General features: G+C 45.6%; 1 protein-coding gene across 2 annotated transcripts; it reads right to left on the bottom strand.

Moving 5' to 3' along the window:
* Positions 1 to 664: 664 nt before the first annotated feature.
* On the bottom strand, positions 665 to 10,946 carry apmap (adipocyte plasma membrane associated protein). 2 transcript variants are annotated; one of them, XM_082557145.1, is made up of 9 exons: positions 10,697 to 10,946; positions 10,276 to 10,392; positions 9,878 to 9,993; positions 9,711 to 9,803; positions 8,769 to 8,888; positions 8,394 to 8,568; positions 8,069 to 8,203; positions 5,959 to 6,151; positions 665 to 4,823 (listed from the first exon to the last, which is right to left on the bottom strand). In XM_082557145.1, exons 1-9 carry the CDS (start codon positions 10,786 to 10,788, stop codon positions 4,614 to 4,616), a joined length of 1,251 nt encoding a protein of 416 aa, XP_082413271.1. In that variant the 5' UTR covers positions 10,789 to 10,946; the 3' UTR covers positions 665 to 4,613. The 2 variants fall into 2 exon arrangements, with proteins under 2 accessions (XP_082413271.1, XP_082413272.1); XM_082557146.1 differs by having other exon boundaries at positions 8,769 to 8,885; positions 10,697 to 10,944.
* Positions 10,947 to 21,254: the final 10,308 nt, after the last annotated feature.

Genomic DNA, 21,254 nt, shown 5'->3' with positions numbered 1-21,254 from the left:
TTTACGGTTCTGCACCTGTCGAGGAGCATGAGGAAGTTGTGCATGGACTCTTTTAGTTCTCTGTGACAGACGGAGTACCGTACAACAATAAAGTATTTGACCTCTGACCTCACAGCTTCCTCTTTGTCACGCTGACCTGCTGTATGTGTAAAGACTGTCAGGAGAAAAGCCGAGCTGCAGAGTCGGTGACAAACTGTGTAATGTAATATTTTATAAGCTTGAGTTACTCACCGGTAATCTACACAATCTGTGTAATCAGAGTAAACCTAAATGATGGATGACATCACACGTGGAGCTACAGACACGGTGGCTCAGCTGGTGGTCCATCCTCACCCCCCCCCCCGGGGGGGCTTTAGTCTCAGTTTCTGAGCTTGTTGTGTTTCTGTAAGCTGCACCGTCACTGGGCATTCCTTTTCATCACCACCAGGTGGCAGCATCACACCAGCACAGAACCTGAGGGGAACTTAAACTCAGCTGGTGCTTCAGGCAGTTTGTTCACGTCCTGCAAGCTCGTTTCAGTCTGAGCATCCTCTCAGCCTATTTCATCTGTTATCAACACAAAAAACAAAACACCCTCCACTTCAGTCTGTCTGTGGGAGTCTGCCTCTGGATTACATCACTCATGGAGACTCCGTGTGATCTGTGAGGAAGACGAAGGCTGCGATAACAGTTCAGTTTTTATTGAAAGGCTGCAGGACATTGGTGTGAAAAGACGCAGTGCGACTGAAATACAGAGCTCATCACAGAGAGAGAAACACATTTGGCACAAAAGAAAATCAACAGAAGCACTGCTCAATCATCACTGTTCAGGTAAAAAACAGAAACGCCACCAAACTGGACGACTTCACCGTGAAGTTCTCCGGCTGTGAGGAAACCTGTGGCTCCGACGTCACACTGATGATGTCACAGAAACGCTGCTTCTCTACACGGATCCGAGTTAGAGATAACGACACGCTGATCAGGAATTATTAGGAGGCCAGTGCGTTTCAGCCTCGGGCTCCTTCACCGTCTCCAATCTCAGGGTTTGTTTGTTCGGCTCGTCCGTCGTGCTCTGACCTGCACGAAAGACGCTGCACGACCTAACGCTCTGAGGTCGAAGGTCAAACAGGAAGTCGACAGCCAGCTTGGATCATTCGTCACATTTATAAAACAAAATGATTCAGTTAAACGTCCTCCAGTGGTTCCCTCAGTTTTTACACATTTTCCAGTTTTGAAGATTAACAGACAAATACTGAAGAACTTCAACCCAAAGATTATTATAAAATCTGCTAATGCTAAGCAGCTCATTCAGTGCATGTGAAACATTGTCCATACTAAGCCACTAAACCGCCTGAATTATAAAATCAAACTAAAAAAAAGCACGCGTCAGTCTTCCGTGGATGATTGAAATGTCTTTACAGGGACCCATTCTGCTCATTTCCAGCTGCTTATTTCTAATATATGAGCAGCTTTGCATAACTTCCAGTTCAGAATAATCCTTCTGTGTCTGTGCTTGGATCATCCTCTGTCTGAAACAAGCTGCTTCAGCTCCCGTCTCTTTAAGCCCCTCCTCCCTCAAAGCCCACTGTCCTCTGACTGGCCAGCTTCCAGAGGCCTGCTGAGGGGCAGCACGGAGCTGCTGAGCTGTACTGACTGCAGAGGCTCTGGCAGTCGGAGGAAATCTGTGGCGTAACGACGTCAGCGCATCAGCAAAACAGGAAACAAACAGAAACGTTTAAAGTCGGTGACGTTTACACGGAAACCAAAGCTGCTCGTCTTTAATACACGAGCAGAATAAGACGTATTTGTAGGGTTAGACGAGTTTGTAATGTTATATATATATTCATACAAAGGACAAGAGGAGGAGGACAAGAGGAGGAGGACAAGAGGAGAACAAGAGGAAGAGGAGGACAAGAGGAAGAGGACGACAAGAGGAGGAGGACAAGAGGAGGAGGGGGGCATGAGCAGGAGGGCATGAGGAGGAGGAGGAGGAGGAGGAGGAGGGCATGAGGAGGAGGAGGAGGAGGAGGAGGAGGAGGGCATGAGGAGGAGGAGGAGGAGGAGGAGGGCATGAGGAGGAAGAGGAGGGCATGAGGAGGAGGACAAGAGGAGGAGGAGGAGGACAAGAGGAGGAGGACAAGAGGAGGAGGGCATGAGGAGGAGGAGGAGGGCATGAGGAGGAGGAGGAGGACAAGAGGAGGAGGGCATGAGGAGGAGGAGGAGGACAAGAGGAGGAGGGCATGAGGAGGAGGAGGAGGACAAGAGGAGGAGGGCATGAGGAGGAGGAGGGGGGCATGAGGAGGGGGGCATGAGGAGGAGGGCATGAGGAGGGGGGCATGAGGAGGAGGGGGGCATGAGCAGGAGGTCATGAGGAGGAGGAGGACAAGAGGAGGAGGAGGGCATGAGCAGGAGGACAGCTCCTCATAACAGCTCAGACTCGCTCAGATGACACAAAGAATGTGAGTCCACGCTTCGCGACGTCCAACAGACATCAGTGTGAGGGAGGTGATCAGCGAGGACATCCAGCTGCGTCCACAACAGAAGCAATTTGCTCGCCACGTTTCGTGACAGCTGATCGCACCCGGTTCTGGTTACCCAGGTAACTCTACAAACAGGCCATACCCGTGTTCATCAGTGGTATCCTGCGCTCTCATTGGACGACATTTCAGTCACCTGTCTGGAAGTTGTGAAAAGAAAGGCTTGAAGTCGCCATGTTGCTTCCAGTGTGGACGTAGCTTCGGTGCCACAGGTCTGAAGCTTGGTCGCTAGAAAAACGTGTGCGCTCCCAGCTGATGGGCGAGTGGCAGCAGGAGGTCACCGACAGTCACCGGCGTGAAATCGGGACTCACAGAGGAAGCCGCTCAAAACGTCTTTGTGATCGATTTAGACGCTAACAGAGGAGTCCTCTGTGGACACTTTCAAACATGTCACTAAGCAACGGTGCCTTCAAAGTAAAAGGTGCTTATTTTGTTAGTTTCTGTGGATAGAGACAGCTTTTATTTTGAAGAGGAGCCATCACTGTTTCCAGTTTGTGCTGCGCTTTTTAATTTCATCAGTGTTCGCTGGTTAGCTAGCTAACATCTGCAGCCAAGTCAGCATCCTCCACTATGGGAAACTGGAGCGACCAACTTCACACTTGTGACTACCAGCAACCTGCTGGGAGAACACATTTTTCCTTAGCGACCAGCAGTTGCCAGGTAATCCCTACATTAGTATTGTCACAAAAGATCTCCCCTATCCATCTATCAATCTAACCCTAAAGCAACGCCTGAATCCTGCCAAAGCACCCAAGCTAACCCGTTCAGACGCTAGCCCATCAAACTGCTATTGTATAAATATTTCAGTGCTGTTGGCCAATCGAATCACAAAGAAATTACAAAGAAATCCTGGGAGGGGCAAGATGATTGGTTAAACCAGGGGTGTCAAACTCAAACACACAGTGGGCCAAAATTCCAAACTGGAACAAAGTCGCGGGCTAACAGTAATATTTATTGAAAAAAAAATATCTTCCTCTAGATATAAGAATGAATCTTTTCTTATGGACTCAAACACATTTTGCTGAAAAACTGAATATGGAACAAGCAAAGCTTAATACTAAACAATATATATATTAGCTGTATAATACCAGTAGGCCTGCTCTAATAGTAATTTGGTATGGCTTCGCGGGCCAAATGTAATTAGGCTGTGGACCAAATTTGGCCCGTGGGCCAGAGTTTGACACCTATGGGTTAAACAGTCTGTAATGTGACATCAATCACTGTAGCCTGAAGTACGTAAGCACAGTTACAGGTAGGGTGAGTTAGCCTCTCTCGTGACTGGTTGGTTGTCACTAAAGACACACCCATAATCACATCCCAACGTGTGAGATTTAGATAAAAAAAAAAAAAAAAAAAAGTGCAAGCGCAGTAGTGCAGACAATAGCCAATCAAAACACATTAAATCGTCCCGAGAGGGCGAAGCAGTTTGTCAAGCAGCCTGTAATCTGACATCAGCGTTAGCAGGAGGTTGATCATCACCGTGAGTAACCGCTCTTCTTCTGTGTAAACAAAGTTAGTCAGAGGCAGCTAGGTTAGCTCAGGCTAACTGCTAATCAAAGCATCTGTAAGCCTGCACTATGACTGAAGGGAACAAACTCCGCCCCTAAGAGTACAATTTAAAAAAAAAAAAAAAACTAGGCCACGAGCGAACTTGCTAGCTTAAATCCATTAGGTAACGTATGCTTTAGTTAGCTCGCAGGTGAACGCTGTAGTCGCAGTGGTTTTCAGTGAAGAAACGACAAAAGCACAAACACAAAAACACAAACCTTGTTTCTCTGGACACTTTTGTTCTGAATAAAAAGTCTAAACATAGCAGTCAAACAAAATACCGTCGAAAAGGGAAGAAATTATCAAAAACGGTGATAAATCTAAAGCTGCATGAATCTTAAAAGGAAAAATCAACAGAGATTAGCCACAAATGGGAATGCCGCCCAATTCCTGGGACAGCCTGTAGGTGGCGCTGGGTGAAGTCATTCTCGGGATATTTCCAAGGCTGGAACTTTAATTTGCGGAACAAGCCGGCAGAGACGGGTTAACGCCGTGTTAACATCTCAAAGTCACAAAAATGTCTGTCTGCGTGTCGTCTTTTTGAATCTTCTACACCTTGCTGAGGTCGAGTTTGGCGATGTACGGCGAGCGGAAGGAGCCCAGGTACAGATTCCCATCATGCTCGTGGACCTCGCTGATGTAGGCTGCAACCAGGCCGTTGGGGTCGTGGAAGCTCCGCGTGCACACGCCACCGTCGTGGAGCTCTGCAACCAAACTGTACCGGGGAACAAACTTCATCAGGATATCCTGGCTGAAGAGCTGCAGGAGGGTGGAGGAAAGGTGAGAGAGAAGGAGACAGACAGGAAGGAGTTAAAGGGAAATCAGGCGTGCTCTGTGACGGTGATGAACCCGGCGTGACCGCTGCTCATGTTTTCCAGTGTCTGATGCAACAGCACTCGCTCCAGGTCAAAGTCTGCAGACAGAGCAGCCAATCAGATTACAAAACTCTGGGTTATGACTCATTCATGTTCCCAGACACCGGGACGAAGGAGAGGCGCTCTGAAACGCATCATCACTCCAGAGTTCACTGCCGTTTACCCCACAAACCAGTGGGAGTCGTACACGTGACGGAGTTTTAACTTTAGCAACGTCGTTAGTAATGATCATTAAATCGGTCGGGGGTCAAACTCAGCTGACTCGTGGCGCTCACTCGAGTGTGTGCTGAGGATAATTAAACCAAAGGTCAAAGGTCGAACACTCTGAATGAAGTTTCCTCCTAAACTAAACAGAAGATGACAGCAGACCCCCGGTGACGGCCGCTCCACGCGGTTTACGAAGCGTCTCATTAGCTGTAGCAGAGGCTGCTTCTGATTGGATCGCTTCCAAACTCGTGCCACCTTGCTACACAGCTCAGTCATTTGTGATTGGCTCTCGTCTCTGCAGATATTTTCATCTCGCTTTTATTCGTTGATGAAAACTTCATCTTCAGTTTTGTTCTCGTTCGCCATTTTTAATATATATCGCCTGCTTTCATCAGATAAAAACTGACGGTCAGCGACATTAACACATGCTACACCCGTGCCTACGTCAGGTGACATCACAGAAATGACCCTCCCCCGCTCAGGCGCCAACGGATGTAAGCCGTGGTCCTGCACAAACGGCGCCTTTGCTCTGACGTTAATAGAATCCGCTCTCAGCATCCACAACATGCCAGAGGCCATCACCTCCCCGCCACCATGTGACCGCCATCACCTCCCCGCCACCATGTGACCGCCATCACCTCCCCGCCATCACCTCCCCGCCACCATGTGACCGCCATCACCTCCCCGCCACCATGTGACCGCCATCACCTCCCCGCCACCATGTGACCGCCATCACCTCCCCGCCACCACTGTCAGATTCCAGACATTTTAATCAGGTCTAATTTTAAATGTGTATAAAAGTCTGTTTTTACCTTGAATATGAACTTTTTGATCCAGGGTCTCTGGGACAGGAAGTCCAGCATTGAGAAGCCGGGGTTCGGTCTCACTGCCGACATGGCCACCCAGTAACCTCCGGTGGAGCTCGGGCGGATGTTGTCAGGGAAACCCGGCAGGTTGTCCACGAACGTGTCCATCCCGCCTTTATTCAGCCCGGCCACGTGGACCCTGGTGCAGAAGAGCGTCACGTGACAGACAAACGTACAAACTGCATCACATGACACCGATCAGCTGTCTGTGACGCTGAGCGGCCTCTGGGGGCCAAAACCCAAACGCTCACGTCACAGGGAACCTCACCCGGCAGCGGGTGATGTCACAGCAGATATATCCATTTTTTATTAAATGTTTACAAATATTTTATTTATTTCAAAACAAAAGCGGCTTAAAAAACATTTTTCCAAACAGAACATTTATGTTTTAGTCTCTTTAATTAGAAAAGATGAACATGATTAAAGCTTAAAATCCTGGGTTAGCACAACTGCAGAGGTCAGACTGACAGCTGCAACAGAAATATTGATTTATGTCATCGTGAGCTGAGTGTAATGAACTGCATGTTTCTGATTGGCTGTAACTCAAAACAGACGTGACCACAGACCTGTTTACTGTTCACACGCCGCTCAGGCCAGAGCCTGACAGGAAGGAAGCAAAACACCTGACACACACACACACACACACAGGCACGCACGCACGCGCACACACACACACACACACACACACACACACAAACACGCACGCACACGCACACACACAAACACGCACGCACACGCACACACACACACACACACACAGGCACGCACGCACGCGCACACACACACACACACACACACACACACACACGCACACACACACACACACAGGCACACACACGCACGCACGCACACACAGGCACACACACACACACACACAAACACGCACGCACACGCACACACACACACACACACACAAACACGCACGCACACGCGCACACACACACACACACACACACGCACACACACACACACACACAGGCACACACACGCACGCACGCACACACAGGCACACACACGCACGCACGCACACACAGGCACACACACAAACACACACAAACACGCACACACAGGCACACACACGCACGCACGCACACACAGGCACACACACAAACACGCACACACACACACAAACACGCACACACAGGCACACACACACACAAACAAACACGCACACACACACACACGCACACACACACACACGCACACACACGCACACACACACGCACACACACACGCACACACACACACACACGCACACACACACGCACACGCACACAAACACGCACACAAACACGCACACACAAACACGCACACACGCACACAAACACGCACGCACACACGCACACATATCCTCGTGGGGACATCTCATTGCTTACCCTAAACATAACCGTGACCTAACTGTAACCTAACCTGACACCAAAACCACATTTTGAGTCTCAAAAATACTTTCAATCTGGTGGGGATGTGGATTTGGGTCCCAATAAGGACTGTTGGTCCCCACAGGTATAATAAACGTCCAATTGTTGGTCCCCACAAAGATATTAATACCTGTAGACGCTCACGTCTTTCTGTGTGTGTCAGGACCAGTGTGTCGCTGACGTAACATATTATGTAACCGTGCCTGATTTCTACCAGCACGTGTGAACCTTCACTAAACGTCCTCACAGTGCAGACGCGTCCCCGTAAAACAGACGTCCTCACTGCAGCGGTCTGTAACATGTAAACCCCACAAACGCAGAAAGACGTGACTCCCTCTCTCACTCACACACTTGATGTAGGTTAAAAAAAAAAGGGTTGGATGATCTCAGAGCCTGTTTCCACGACAACCGAGATCCAGCATCAGCGCCATCGTGCTCCATCGCAGACGGTTGTTTAACATCCATCGTACACGAGTGGCTCACACAGGAAGTTAAAGAACGCAGATGGCAGCCTGGTTTGATTTGCTCGAGATTTTAGGTTAAATCTTTTTAACTCTGAGGTTTTTAGTTTGTGCTGGACGTTCTGAACTTCTCTGCCTCGGATGATCTCGCAGGCACAGGTGAGTCGGGTGGGTTACCTGCGGATCCGGGCCATGGTGGTCTCCGCCACCAGCACCGACTCCTCGTCCGGCAGCAGTTGGATGCCATTTGGGAATCGCATGTCCTCCATCACCACCGTCAGCTCCTTGGTCTCGGTGTTGTACTCGAGGACGCTGAGGATGAAACCGCTCGCGTTAGAGAACCGCTGCCAGGCTTTTAATGTGACATGTCACAAACAGGAAGTAGTAATCACACTAAAGTGAACTGATACACAGATGTTTCGACGTATGGATGATTAATAAACGCCATTCTAATAAGACGTTTGACTGTCAGCGCTCTCAGACACTCATTGGACGCAGGTACCGGCCGTCGGGCGTGGCCTCCATGATGAGGTGCATGTAGTCTCTCCGCTGCCACCTGCTGCTGGAGTCGGTGAAGTACACCTTCTTTCCATCTTGCGTCACCGCCACGTCGTTAATAAATGACAGCTTCCTCCCTGCGACGACCTGGCCGCCGTTCACCAACCTGGTCGCCTCACCTGCAAAGAAAAACACACAGTCCGCTCCACCTGATCACATGACTCAGCACGAATACAGTCCAGCTGTTAGCTTTGATCCAGATGTGCTACAGTAAAACCCAGAATTAGACTTTTGAGCGCCAGAACCTTTCAGTCACAAGACATCTACGAAACTCACCTGAGCCCAGCAGGCAGGAAGCGTGGGAAGTGGGATCACTCACCAGTGGTGGGGTTGACCTCGAACAGACCCAGGTAGGCATCGGCTACAAACAGCGTCCCGTTGGGTCCGACTCTGATCCCCAGCGGCCTCCCGCAGTTGGGCTCGTCCTCTCTGGAACCTGCTGGACATCGACCAATCAGAAAGGGTGCAAGATGTGCTTGGACACAGACGTGTGAGGAAGGTTAAAAAGAAATCTTTTCAGGTTGTTCGATTCTTTTATTTTGGCACAAACAGGCTCCAAACGTCAACGAGCACAAAGCTCAGAGCTTCTGCTTCCTGCTGGAGGAAGCACCACAGCGAGCTCACGTTACCTTCGCTGACCTGAACTTCCTGTTCAGGTTCTTCCTGACACACCTGGCTGAAAGTTTAAACTTAAACCAGAGACTTCAGCTTAATCAGCTGGTTTGAGTTGGAGTCAGCAGACGGCGTGCTGTTACCTGCGTGTCAGGTGTGCTGTGACGCTGTGCAGGTTTGAGCGTGTCGCCGGGTTCATCTGAGGTCTCTCACATGTTTGTGTTGAAAGCGGCAGATCAGGGCTGAAGGTCGAACTGTCAGTTATTTATTGGGAAACTCCAAAATGAAGCAAGCGTGTGGCTGCAGGCAGGCTGACAGTAACGCCTTGCTCAACACAGGCTGACGGTTTGATCTCGCTCATTGTCAGCATGTGACAGAGCTCAGGCTGGCTCACCTGCAGCTCCGTCACATGATGTAAGGTTTAAAGCCCTGAGCAGAGGGAGGCGGGTACACCTGGACGCAGGTGAGCACCGCGTCGCACCTGGACACCGGCCAATCATTTAGGTTTCGTCTAGCTGGCTAACACATGAAACCTGGACATGCTGAAGTGTTTCTAACCTGAAGTCCAGGCCACGCCCACAAACTCTGACAGCGCACAGGAAGAGGAGGCAGCACGTGAAGACCGGAAGCACAAACGAGCACGACTCACCACACGGCAGCTTCCCGAGTCTCGTCACCATATGGATCCTCCGACCGACCAGCTTCACGATTTTCCCGTCAGCTGTTCCCGAGAACAGAACATCTGCAGACACAGAGGGACAATCTGTCAGCTCTCGGCGCTCCTCGCCGTGGTCGCCGCCGACGTCTGACACCAACCTCCGATGTTAGCGATGGACTCGGGGCCGACGAGCTGGTCCTCAAACAGTCTCTGAGCTTCTCTGAGCTTCAGGTTGGGCTCCCAGCAGCCCTTCATCATGGGCGGTTCTTTCAGCCTGCAGCACCACGACCGACCAGCAGGGGCAGCAGCAAAAACTCGTTAACTTTTATTTCAAAAAGGATTTAACATGAATATTGTGACTTTCTCTGAACAGACAGTTTCAGATTACAGAGTTACTTTCTGTTTTTATTCATCGAGTTATTCCAGGATTGAAACATTAGGATCTTTCACACGTTTTTATGGATTTTATTTTGAAAACATCTAAACTCATTTCTGAACGCGCTGATGTTTGTAGCCAAACGAATTATTCATTAAGCGGCTGACTTGTGTCACTCACGTGAAGACTTCAGGCTTGATGGGAGACTCGAGGATGAGGATGATGACCAGGAGAGGAAGAAGCAGGAGGACGCCCAGAGAAAGCAGCGTGACCCGGAAGATCTTACCGCTGTAGGTGCTGAGAGCAGAAACAGAGACGTGACTGCAGCGGGGCTCCTCAGGGACCCACCCCGGAACCGGACCCACCTGACCCCACAATCAACCGCGTTCCCCACACTAGCTTCATTAATGCAGGCGTCCTCGTAAACACACCTGCACGATCACATTTACAGGTGCGCATCACGAGCTAACGAGGCGAGCGTGGAAAGAGTCAACGTGTGTGAGTGAGAAGACCCCGAACACGAAGGCTAACAGAAACACGCAGCGTGTCCCCGTGGGCTGCTCAACACCGCCTCGGTGAGAACAAACCCAGCGGCTCTTACCTGGACCCTTTGCGCCGCTGCTCCGGCAGCTCGTCGGTGATCACCTGCGGGCGGTGCAGCCGCCGGAAGCGCAGTCCCGCCGACTCGTTCATGTTGCACTCGGCTCGGTTCGGTTTGGCTCGGTTGCAAAGCGCGCGGTCACCGTGTGCAGGTTCGGTGCTTGTTGGAGCGAGTGAAGCAGCAGCCTGCTCTGACAGCGAGCAGGGATTCGTCTTCTTCTAAATGTTGTTGGCGGTTGGCAAACAACAAAACGGTGCATTACCGCCACCAGCCGGTGTGGACCGGAACGACCTCTACAAAACCCTCCGTCCTCCCAAACATTTTACCCTCTTTTACAAACTGGAACAAGGCCCGCTAACCTTCAGGTTCTGGGTCAGTGGGTCAGTGGGCTTCTCTCCACCTGATACTGTGAGACATGATCCACGGTTTCCTCACATTTCCCTGTTATATTTCCCCACCATCAACAGTGTAGTGTTCGAACCAGTATGTCCACATCTTATTCTTGAAATGTGACCATATTGTGATTTCCAAAAAAGAGGACACTTGGCCCAGTCATGAAGAACTTTAATAATGTTTACTTAAAGAAAATGTTAACATATTTAAACCATGCCTTCTCTGTGCGGTTAATGAACGGTGAAATAAAAAAATGTCATACAGGCTTTTACAAGCCAACAAGTGCAAAAACAACAAAAACCTCTGGAATTAAAATAATGGTACAGAAATAAAGCCTCATCTGTATAAGAAAGATGACCAGTCCCGCGACGGTACGAGGGAAATTTCTTTTGCGGTTCGTCTGAAAAGCTGCACTTGCGCTTTGGCTTCTTCTAAACATCATCAGCCGCGCCCTGTCCCGTCTGTCAGGCAGAACAACCACTCGCAAAGCAGCAGCTCGGGATGATGTCACACATATGGGTCCTCTGTAGGCCTATAGAAAAACCCGGACATTTTCATCAGTCTCGAAAATCCCCCCGGACAGAACGTGGAAAGTGGACATGTCCAGGGAAAAGAGGACTGTCGGTCACCCCACTCCTTCCTGTGCTCCTCCTCTCCATCTCTCCTGCATTTCTTGCCTTGCGGCTCTGTTTCTCTGCCTGACAGAAGCTAACAGCCGGGTTACTAATCTTTGGTTTGTGGCTTCCCTCGCAGCTCTATCTGCCATTTCATTGGCTCTGACTCCACACAAACCCACCTGCAAGTCTGTCATCACTGTAAACTGGCCAATGACGAGCTTGAGTCTGAACAGACGACTGATGTAACGGTCTCGTGTCTTGTGTCCATTGAACAGCTGACAGTACTGGGAGCATTACTGTATACTCAGTCCATCCGTGACCCTTTCCCCCACTTTGACTGGCTCTGTTCTCCGATGCATCTGTGTATAAAATACTAATAATACTGATGTAAGCCTGTACTGTATGTGAGTTTAAAGTAAATGCCCTGTCCCTGTAATGTGAAACCTTCTGTGGAGGAAGTATTCATGGAGGTATTGCTGTAACTCTGACCCGATGCTCTCTGAGCCACAGTCCATCCAAAGCTCCTTGTACAGCCCAGGTTACATTTTCACCCAACCACAGCCCAAGAAACTTAAATTTACTCCCTCTAACTCCTGACTCTATAACTGAAGCTTCACTTCTTCTCCAACTCTTTTTCCTGTAAAACATTGTCTTGCTCTTATCAACTGAAAAATTTATACCCCACTTATACCACCACTCTTCATCTTTCCCAGTCACTCCCAGCAGGAAAAGATGAGTTGCTCCATGGAAGGGAAACCCCATCCCACCCTCTATGTCACATCATTTATCATTAAGGAAAATAACAAAGTCACTATGCTCCCGTTTTCTACAGGAAACCTCTCCGAGTGAATTCTCACTCGTATTTGTCTTAAAAATCTTTTATCCACATCATGAACATCCGCCCACTGGTTTCCTGAGTTCATGTTCCAAACACACCAGATCCTCTTCTGAAACACTTTGATGTTTATGTACGCGTCCTTTACTTTCTGTGTAGTGCTTTAGTCTTTCATTCATTCGCTCCATTATTTTACAGATGTATAATGATAACAGGTCTGTATTTCCCTGGTTCATGTACGGGCACAACCTCTGCCTCCTTCCAGCTTTGCCACAGTTTCTCCCAAACTCATATAACTCTGACAAACGACCATCATAAAGCAAACCTGAGCTTTTCCTGGTGCTGATTATTTGGATTTCTGGAGAAAAATGAAACTTCCTGTTTTCAAATCAAGATGAAAAAAAAAAAACAAGATGGGGAAAAATGAAAACATAATAAAAGTCATTAATGAATCCAAACTATCTGAAACTTCCCAAAATCAACAACAGTTTAAGGTATTTACGTATTCACTGAGGCCATTGTATGGTCCATTTTGGCTGCATTTCCATGTTTTAAACATGAAATTTGCTTATTTAAAGGGTGTCTCATGTATCTCTTATGCAGAAATATGTGTTGCCTAGCTGGACAAATGTAGCACAGGTCTACTATTATTGGCCTAATGTATTTTACCAATCATTTCAGCATCCAGATAATCTCTTTCATACTCCCTTAGCTCCTGAAAGCTACTGGAAAGCACACAAAATATTCATGAATTGTATGTAAAATTATTTTGTGAAAAATAATTATTGTTTTTTCCATCTCCCTTCACTCTTTGGCTCACCTTGTTCTTCCTGATCTTGTACAATCTCTTTGTCCTCTCCCTCTGATTTGAATTGATTAGGTAAATTAATAGTGAATTTAGACAAAATTAAACATCTGCTACTCTAACAGCCATCTTTCTATACACACACATCCCTCTTTACAATTTAGTCACAACAAAAAGTTACTTTGACGAGGTTTAAGCATTAAAAGCTCGCTGGTCAGTCATCTCCATGTGTTCTGTCCTTGGTCTTTCTCCCATTGCTCATCTTCTTAGCTTGGCCTGGATTTACTGAAGGGCTCCTAAATGTGGATTCCATTTATGTAAAATCATACTAACTCTTCACCACAATTACATATTTTAACTGTAGGCAACACTAACTAACTGTCAGAGAGCCTGACAGATGCTTACGGCACATCAGTTGACCAATCTAGTATTTGCCAAAGCTTCACAATGACATGTTTTTGTTTTTTTTGGTTTGTTTGTATAAAAGTCAACCCGACACACTGTTATGTTGATCACTCTGGACGAGTGTTTGTTGAAGCACCACACATATGGCTTTCATGGTTTGCCAACCTGTTCACCAACTCTCCGGTTGGTCTTCTGCACATGCTCCTGCTCACTCTGGTCTCCGGCTTGACTGTATAAAAAGGAAAACCTCGTTAGGAAGATCATCACCACCTGTCCCTGCAGCCTCCCTGGCACCGCCCCCTTGAGCTCACTGCATCACTCCTCCCCTGCGGCTGTGCCAGGGACCACACCTCCACCACAGTTTGGATTTCTAAATAATATTTATTGGGTGTTTATAATTCATGTAACCATTATCAGTTACAATTACCATCAATCTGCATTTTGTTATTATTCTTTTTTTCTTCTTTTTTTTATAATTTATTTTTATTTTTTTTCACAAATCATGGTCACAATACATAATGAAAACGTTGCCATTATACAAGAAACAAAACAAAACAAAAAAAAGAGAACCCCCACCCCCACCCGAGGCTCATGTAAACAGAAACAAAACAAAAACAGACAAAAAACGTATGTCACACATCTGGAAAACATGTTTTTATATAGTCAATAAATGGGTTCCAAGTCGCAGAGAATTTTTGTTGTGATGAGAGAACTCTGTATCTAAGTTTTTCCAGTGGTAAAAAGAAAAGCACCTCCTTTAACCATTGTATGTGTGGAGGAGCCTTATCAGACTTCCAGTGGAATAGAATAAGTCTACTGGCAAGCAATGTAGCAAATGCTATGGCATTTTCCTGAGATTTACTAATTTTGTATTGAGATGGCATAACTCCAAAAATGCCAATGCGGAAATCAAGCACTAAATTCTGCGCACTTGTTGGACTGTGTGTCCACAGGTGTTTGTACTTTGCGTCGTAATAAAATGACGGTAAAAGGCTCCGCCCACTTCCTATCCATGTCTTACCATGCAACGACTCTGTGAATGGACTGGAGAAGTGTAGTGGGAGAGTCCTCCGTCAGGAATGAGATATGTGTGTCGACTTTTTATTCTCCCTTAAAATTATTATGCCATAACGCTGCACAGAGCAGCTCTGCTAACAGCACTGATATGAGATAATACTTTAAATATATTTCCCCAGTAATTATCCAGGTTCGGACAAGACCACATCATGTGACCCTCATTTGCTGGATTATGTCCACACCTGGGACAGGCAGGATCGGCTTCTGGGAAAAATTTTGAAAGCCTCTCTCTTGTATAATGAAGACGATGAAGAATTTTAAACTGAATTAAACCATGGCGAATGCAAAGGGAGGAAGTATGTATACGATTCAAACAAGATCTCCACTCATCATCAGATAAATCCACCCCAATGTCTTTTTCCCAATTATTTTTAGTTTTTTCCCCAAGTAATAGGCCTTAAGCTCTGTATCAGTTTGTATATGGCGGAGATTCTCCTTTTGCCAAAAGGATCCATTTCCAAAATGGTATCCACTTGATTTTTAGGAGGTAGGTAGGGGAAAGAAGGAAACAATGCTTTTGCAAAACTTCGTATTTGCAGGTATCTAAACATATGTGAGGTTGGTATATTGTAATCTCTCATCAGAGCGTCAAAGGTGTTAAAAGTTTCTCCTGAAAATAAATTGTAAAAAAACTTCAAACCATAGAATATTTCCTGGTATACATCTTTGAGTATTGGTGCTAGTTTGTCTATAAACATTTTATATAGTTCAATAGGGAAACCATCAGGTCCCGGTGCCTTATTACTTTGCATTGATTTAATTACTTCGACAATTTCACTAATGGTTATCTCTCTATCAATTTCTGTTCTGTCATTTACCGATATTTGTGGAATCGGTAATCTATCAAGCGTTTCAGCAATCTTTTTTTCATCAACCGGATCTGAGGTATAAAGATTGGAATAGAACATTTTAAACTGGTCATTAATGGTTTTCGGATCAGACGTCTTTTCTCCAGAGGTTTTACAGATTTCAGAAATCGTGTTAGCTGATATGGATTGCTTAATTTGATGTGCCAAAAGTTTTCCGGCTCTTTCCCCATGTTCATAGAACTTTTGCCTTGATTTGAAAAATAAACGTTCTGTTTGCTGAATGGACCGAATTTTGTATTCTGAATTTAGTAATAATTTTCTCTTATATAGGTCTGGTGTTGGATTTTCTGCATATAAGCAGTCAATCTCTTTTATACTGTTGGCTAGGTTGTTCATTTGTTGTAAGTATTTCTTTTTTTGAAATGATATATATGAAATTATCTGGCCTCTAAGATAGGCCTTTAATGCCTCCCATACAACAGTCATTTTCATCCCTTGGGTTTGATTTGTCTCTAAGAAAAACTGTATTTGCTCAGAGACCTTTTTTTTTTTAAATGAGTCTTTAGTTAGGAGTAAAGGATCAAGTCGCCAGGCCGGTTTTTGACTTAAGCGTTCATAAAAAATTACATCTAATTGTACTGGACTGTGGTCTGAGATAACAATAGAGTTGTATTGGCAATCTAAAACCTTGGGAAGAATTCTACTATCTACAACAAAAAAAATCGATCCGTGAGTATGACCGGTGCACTGGTGAGAAAAATGAGAATTGTTTAGATGTAGGATTTTTGTCCCTCCAGGGGTCAAAAAAAGCATAAGATTGCATAAAGGATTTAAGAACATTACCCGCTTTTGAAATTTTGCTATCAGGTTTTGGGTTTGATCTGTCAAGTTGAGGATTAAGTACGCAGTTAAAGTCACCACCCAGTATCAAATGGGACTCTGTTAAATCTGGCAGGTGTTTTAAAAAGGTACAATAAAAATTTGGGTCGTCCCAGTTTGGTCCATATACATTAGCAAGAATGACTTGTTTCCCATACAAACTGCCCTGTATAATAATATATCTCCCTCTGGTATCCGCCACAGTTGATAGTGGAATAAATGGAATCCCCTTCCTAATTAGAATAGCCACACCCCGTGATCTATCCTCAAATTTTGAGCTAAATATTTGGCTTATCCATGTTTTTTTTAGTTTAATTTGTTCACTTGATCGGAGGTGTGTTTCCTGCAGATATACAACATCGGATCTCAATGATTTTAAATGAGTAAAAACCCTTGTGCGTTTAACCGGATTATTTATACCTTTAACATTCCAGCTTATAAAACGAAGAGGCAGATGACTTTGCGAGCTTGCCATTCAGGTACCTAAATGCAGGTGCAGAAAAAATATGTCCCAACCTCTGGAACCCCCCCCCCCCCCCCCCCCCCCCAAAAGAAAGAGGGGGAGAAGGAAAAAAAAATAAATAAAACGAGTCTCAAAACCCCATGCTGATCTACTATTATCCCTGAGATCGCAACCCTCCAGGCTAGGATAGCACAGTGACTAAACGTACTGTTAACCCTCAAACAGCCCCTCAGCTGGGCAAATATATAACATTTAATAACTAAACAAAACTCCAAAACTTATATTTTCCACTTTCCCCGTGTTTATTCTAATCAAATGCCCCAGAATAACAGCAATATCTCGAACATATCAAAAATCGGAACGAAGAAGGAAGGCAGAGTATTCATAATCAATTAAATCAAAACCATTCTACCTTCCGGCCTTTTATGACTATGGCCCAATTATTTACTTGACATCTCCCCAGCACCGACGTATAACTATGTCCCTTGAGTTCAAGCAATCACACATGTGGAGTCCAACTTATCTTTTCTCACTCGGCTGTACCTCTCACGGCCGTAGTAAGTCTTTTTTGATAAAGTCTATTGCAGCCGCTGGGTCGGTGAAACGATTGTCCTGTCCCGTCGGTGAAGTGATGCGGAGAACAGCTGGAAACAAAAGTCCAAACTTAACGCCAGCCTCGGAGCAAACGTTTAGCCTCCATAAAAGCAGCTCGTTTCTTTGCCACCATTGCTGTAAAATCAGGAAAAATGCTTATCTTCATGTCCTGCAGCAGCAACGGCTGCGACTTGGCGGCCCTTCGGAACACCTCTTCCTTCTCTTGGTAATAGTGAAACTTCACCACGATCGCCCTGGGGGAGTTTCCCTGTTGACCCAAGCTTCGATGAGCGCGGTCCAGCATCGGAGTAAAGTCGAGGCCCAGTATGTCTTTCAGCATTGTAGCAATAGCTGCCGTAGGTTTCCCGGTGTTTTCAAAGCCCTCCTTCACCCCTACAATGCGTGCATTGCACCGGCGTTGTCGCCCCTCGATGTCGTCCAACTTGCTGGTCAACTTAGCAACGTCCGATTTCAGCTTGCTAACCTCGTTTTCCAACTCCACTGTCCGGTCTGAAGAAGCATTCAAGTCAAGTCAAGTCAACTTTATTTGTCAATTCTGCCACATGTACAGGACATACAGAGAATAGAAATTTCGTTACTCTCAAACCCTAGTGATTAAAAAATGCAAATAAAATAATTAAAAAGTAAAAATTTAAATAAATACAATACAATTTTACGTATAACAAAAAAAAAGCTATACAATATACAACATTCAAAGCAAACTCAACACTTTCCAAACGGGTCTCTTGCTTCTCCAGATCTTCTTTGATTGTGTCTATTTTATCATTTAAATCTTTCGTGCTTGAATCGATACGGTCCAATATCCTCTTTTCAGAGCTAGCAATAGCTCTCATAATCTCACTCATGTCATGGGGTGGTGCCTCCGGTCTGTCCTCAGCATGGTCCGAGGCTTTTGCGGCCTGCTCTTTCCCCGATCTAGTTTTGCTCATATTTCGTACACCGTAGCCTTGAAGATGTAAAAAGTGCCTCAGAGCAGCACACGGGCGTGTTATCGTACTGTTGTTAAAAGTTCGTTAGTTTTGGAGCAATGGAATTATGAAACAAGTTAGTCCATTGAGGAGCCCTGTACAACACGTCTTCACATGGCTACCAGACACGCCCCCCGTCATTTTGTTATTATTCAATTCAGAACTGCCCAGACCAGACACAGTGACGTTTCACCAGAATCCCTTTGATCTCTGGTCTTCTTTATGACATCAGCACCCGAAAACCTATAAATAGGGGAGAGGTTCTCACTCTTGGCAGTCTTTCAAAGAGAGTGGAAGAATTCACTAGGCAGGAAACTACTGGAAACTTGCGTTTCTGACACAGTTGACGGTATTTTTAAAAAATCTTTTAGTTGGTACAGAGATTTAGCATCAACTTCAATTTGAAATATGAGTCTGTCAAATCCTGTTGTATGCAACATGAGAGCCGAGAACGAAAAACTTAAACAGCAAATCAAAGAGCTGAAAAATGAGAATAAAACTCTCAAACAACAAAACTCTACCATACGTGACCTTAAAGTCGAGAACGCCGACCTTAAGGAGCAAAAAAGAGAGCTCATAAATGAGAACAAGATTCTCCAAAAAAACATTGAAGTTCTCTTCAAACGAAGTGGGTTCTCTAAAAACAAGAGGAAAAGAGACCTGCAACTAGAGAATGAAACAATTCACTTCAAAATTCAAGAGCTGGAATATTGGAACCAAATTCTAAAGGATTTAAACAGCTCCAAAACCAAAGAGATCCAGCAACAGAAAGAGGTGATGCAGGAAATGGAGGCAGAAATCAGAGAGTTGCAAAGCAGCAAGACAGGCTTGGTTATAAAAGTGGGAGACATGGAAAAGGACAACCCGTCTTTAAGAGAGGAAAATGATGTGATGATAAAACGCATGTGTGAGCTGAAAAGGGACTTTGAAAAGGAAAAAGATGACATGCAACAGGAAATACAGGCTGTTAAAACTGAGCTCCATCAGGCAAACACAGCCTTTAAAGAGTTACAAGAGAGTGAAGAAAGAAAAAGGATCATGAATGAGGAAAACAAAACAACGGACAGTGAACAGCTCAGACAGACCCTGGAACTCCAATGCTTTGCACATGAAATTGACATATTGAGGCATAATGAACTTCTTGAACAGGACCTCCAGGAGCTTTCCAAAAGGAGTGGTGATTCTCAAAAAGAACTGAAACCACACGATGAGGGTGTGAAAGGAGAATCACGGATCTTCAAAGCCACTGAGAAAGACTCCCAACATGATTTTAACGTGACCAACAGAGAAAAGGAGTTTTTGTACCATCAATTTGAGGCAGTGAAAAGAGAGCTCCTAATTGAGAACAAAATTCTCCAAAGAAACGCTGAAGTTCTCTTCAAACGACGTGGGTTCTCTAAAAACAAGAGGAAAAGAGACCTGCAACAGAAAGAGGTGATGCAGGAAATGGAGGCAGAAATCGGAGAGATGCAAAGCAGCAAGACAGGCTCGGTTATAAAAGTGGGAGACATGGAAAAGGACAACCAACATGATTTTAACAAGACCAACAGAGAAAAGGAGTTGTTGTGCCATGAATGTGAGGCACTGAAAAGAGAGCTTGTCAAGAAAAATCTGTGTAATGTACAGGAAGCCTTGAAAACAAGACATGGCGTTGGGAGTCTGAGCTTGGGTTTGCAAAGTTTCACAGGAAGCACATAACGATCTGATAAACAACTACGATGTCCAAGTTGACATACTCAAACAACAAAATAAGGCCTTAGAAAATAAGGTTAGTGACCTTACCAAAAAGATGTGGAATGGACGGGAAGCGATGAGACAAATGGAAAAGAACTTTCAAGAACAAAGGAAGCTACTCGAAAATCTCCGAGGAGAATTCGAGGAAATTTAGCACAACTAGGACTTTGGCCCTCCCTATTAAAGCTGGTTAACGCAGGTTCAATAGGGCTATAACTCAGACAATGGAAGTTCATTTGATTTAATTGGCCCAAAATGAGTGACTGCACCCAGACACTCAGTAGCAAAAGAATTACAGAGATTCAAGAGAGAAAACTGTTTCTGCATAGACTCCTATAGTACTGCAAGTCGTGTCATCGCTTGGTGTCCTGCATAGAGTGCAGGTTTAAGGTATCTACGTATCTTTCAGAATTAGAAGCTATGCTGCGTCAGGGGTTATAACAGCTGTGCCCCCCCCCAACCGGTCGAGGCAGATGGCCGCCCCTCACTGAGCCTGGTTCTGCCGAAAGTTTCTTCCTGTTAAAAGGGAGTTTTTCTTTCCCACCGTCACCAATGGCCTCGATGACTGATAACCTTCACAGACACTGTCATCAAGGGTTTGCTCACAGGGGATCATCTGATTGTTGGGGGGTTTTCTCTCTTATATTGTATGGTCTTTACCTTACAATATAAACAGCCGAGAAGCGGCTATTTTTGCCATCCGGTGCTTTAGAAATACATCTTAGCTGAACTGAACTCCATAACATCTGGACCGAAATGCCTACACACAACGGTAGGCATTTCAATCAAGAGCTCTGTCCAAAACGTTCAATGACAAGCATCAGCACCAGGATTGTTTTTTAGCTCACCAACAGTTTTTTATTGTAACTGCAACTTTGTAAGACTGGGTTGGGAGATGTTCTTGTGGTGAGCTTTTATTCACATAATTGGTTTCTTTAATAGTGAAATAAAATAAATT

This window comes from Aulonocara stuartgranti, assembly GCF_965226115.1.
Source record: "Aulonocara stuartgranti genome assembly, chromosome: 13".
NCBI classification, from domain to species: Eukaryota; Metazoa; Chordata; class Actinopteri; order Cichliformes; family Cichlidae; genus Aulonocara; species Aulonocara stuartgranti.
Note: the sequence above shows the minus strand (reverse complement) of the source record. Positions and strands in the feature narration are given on the sequence as shown.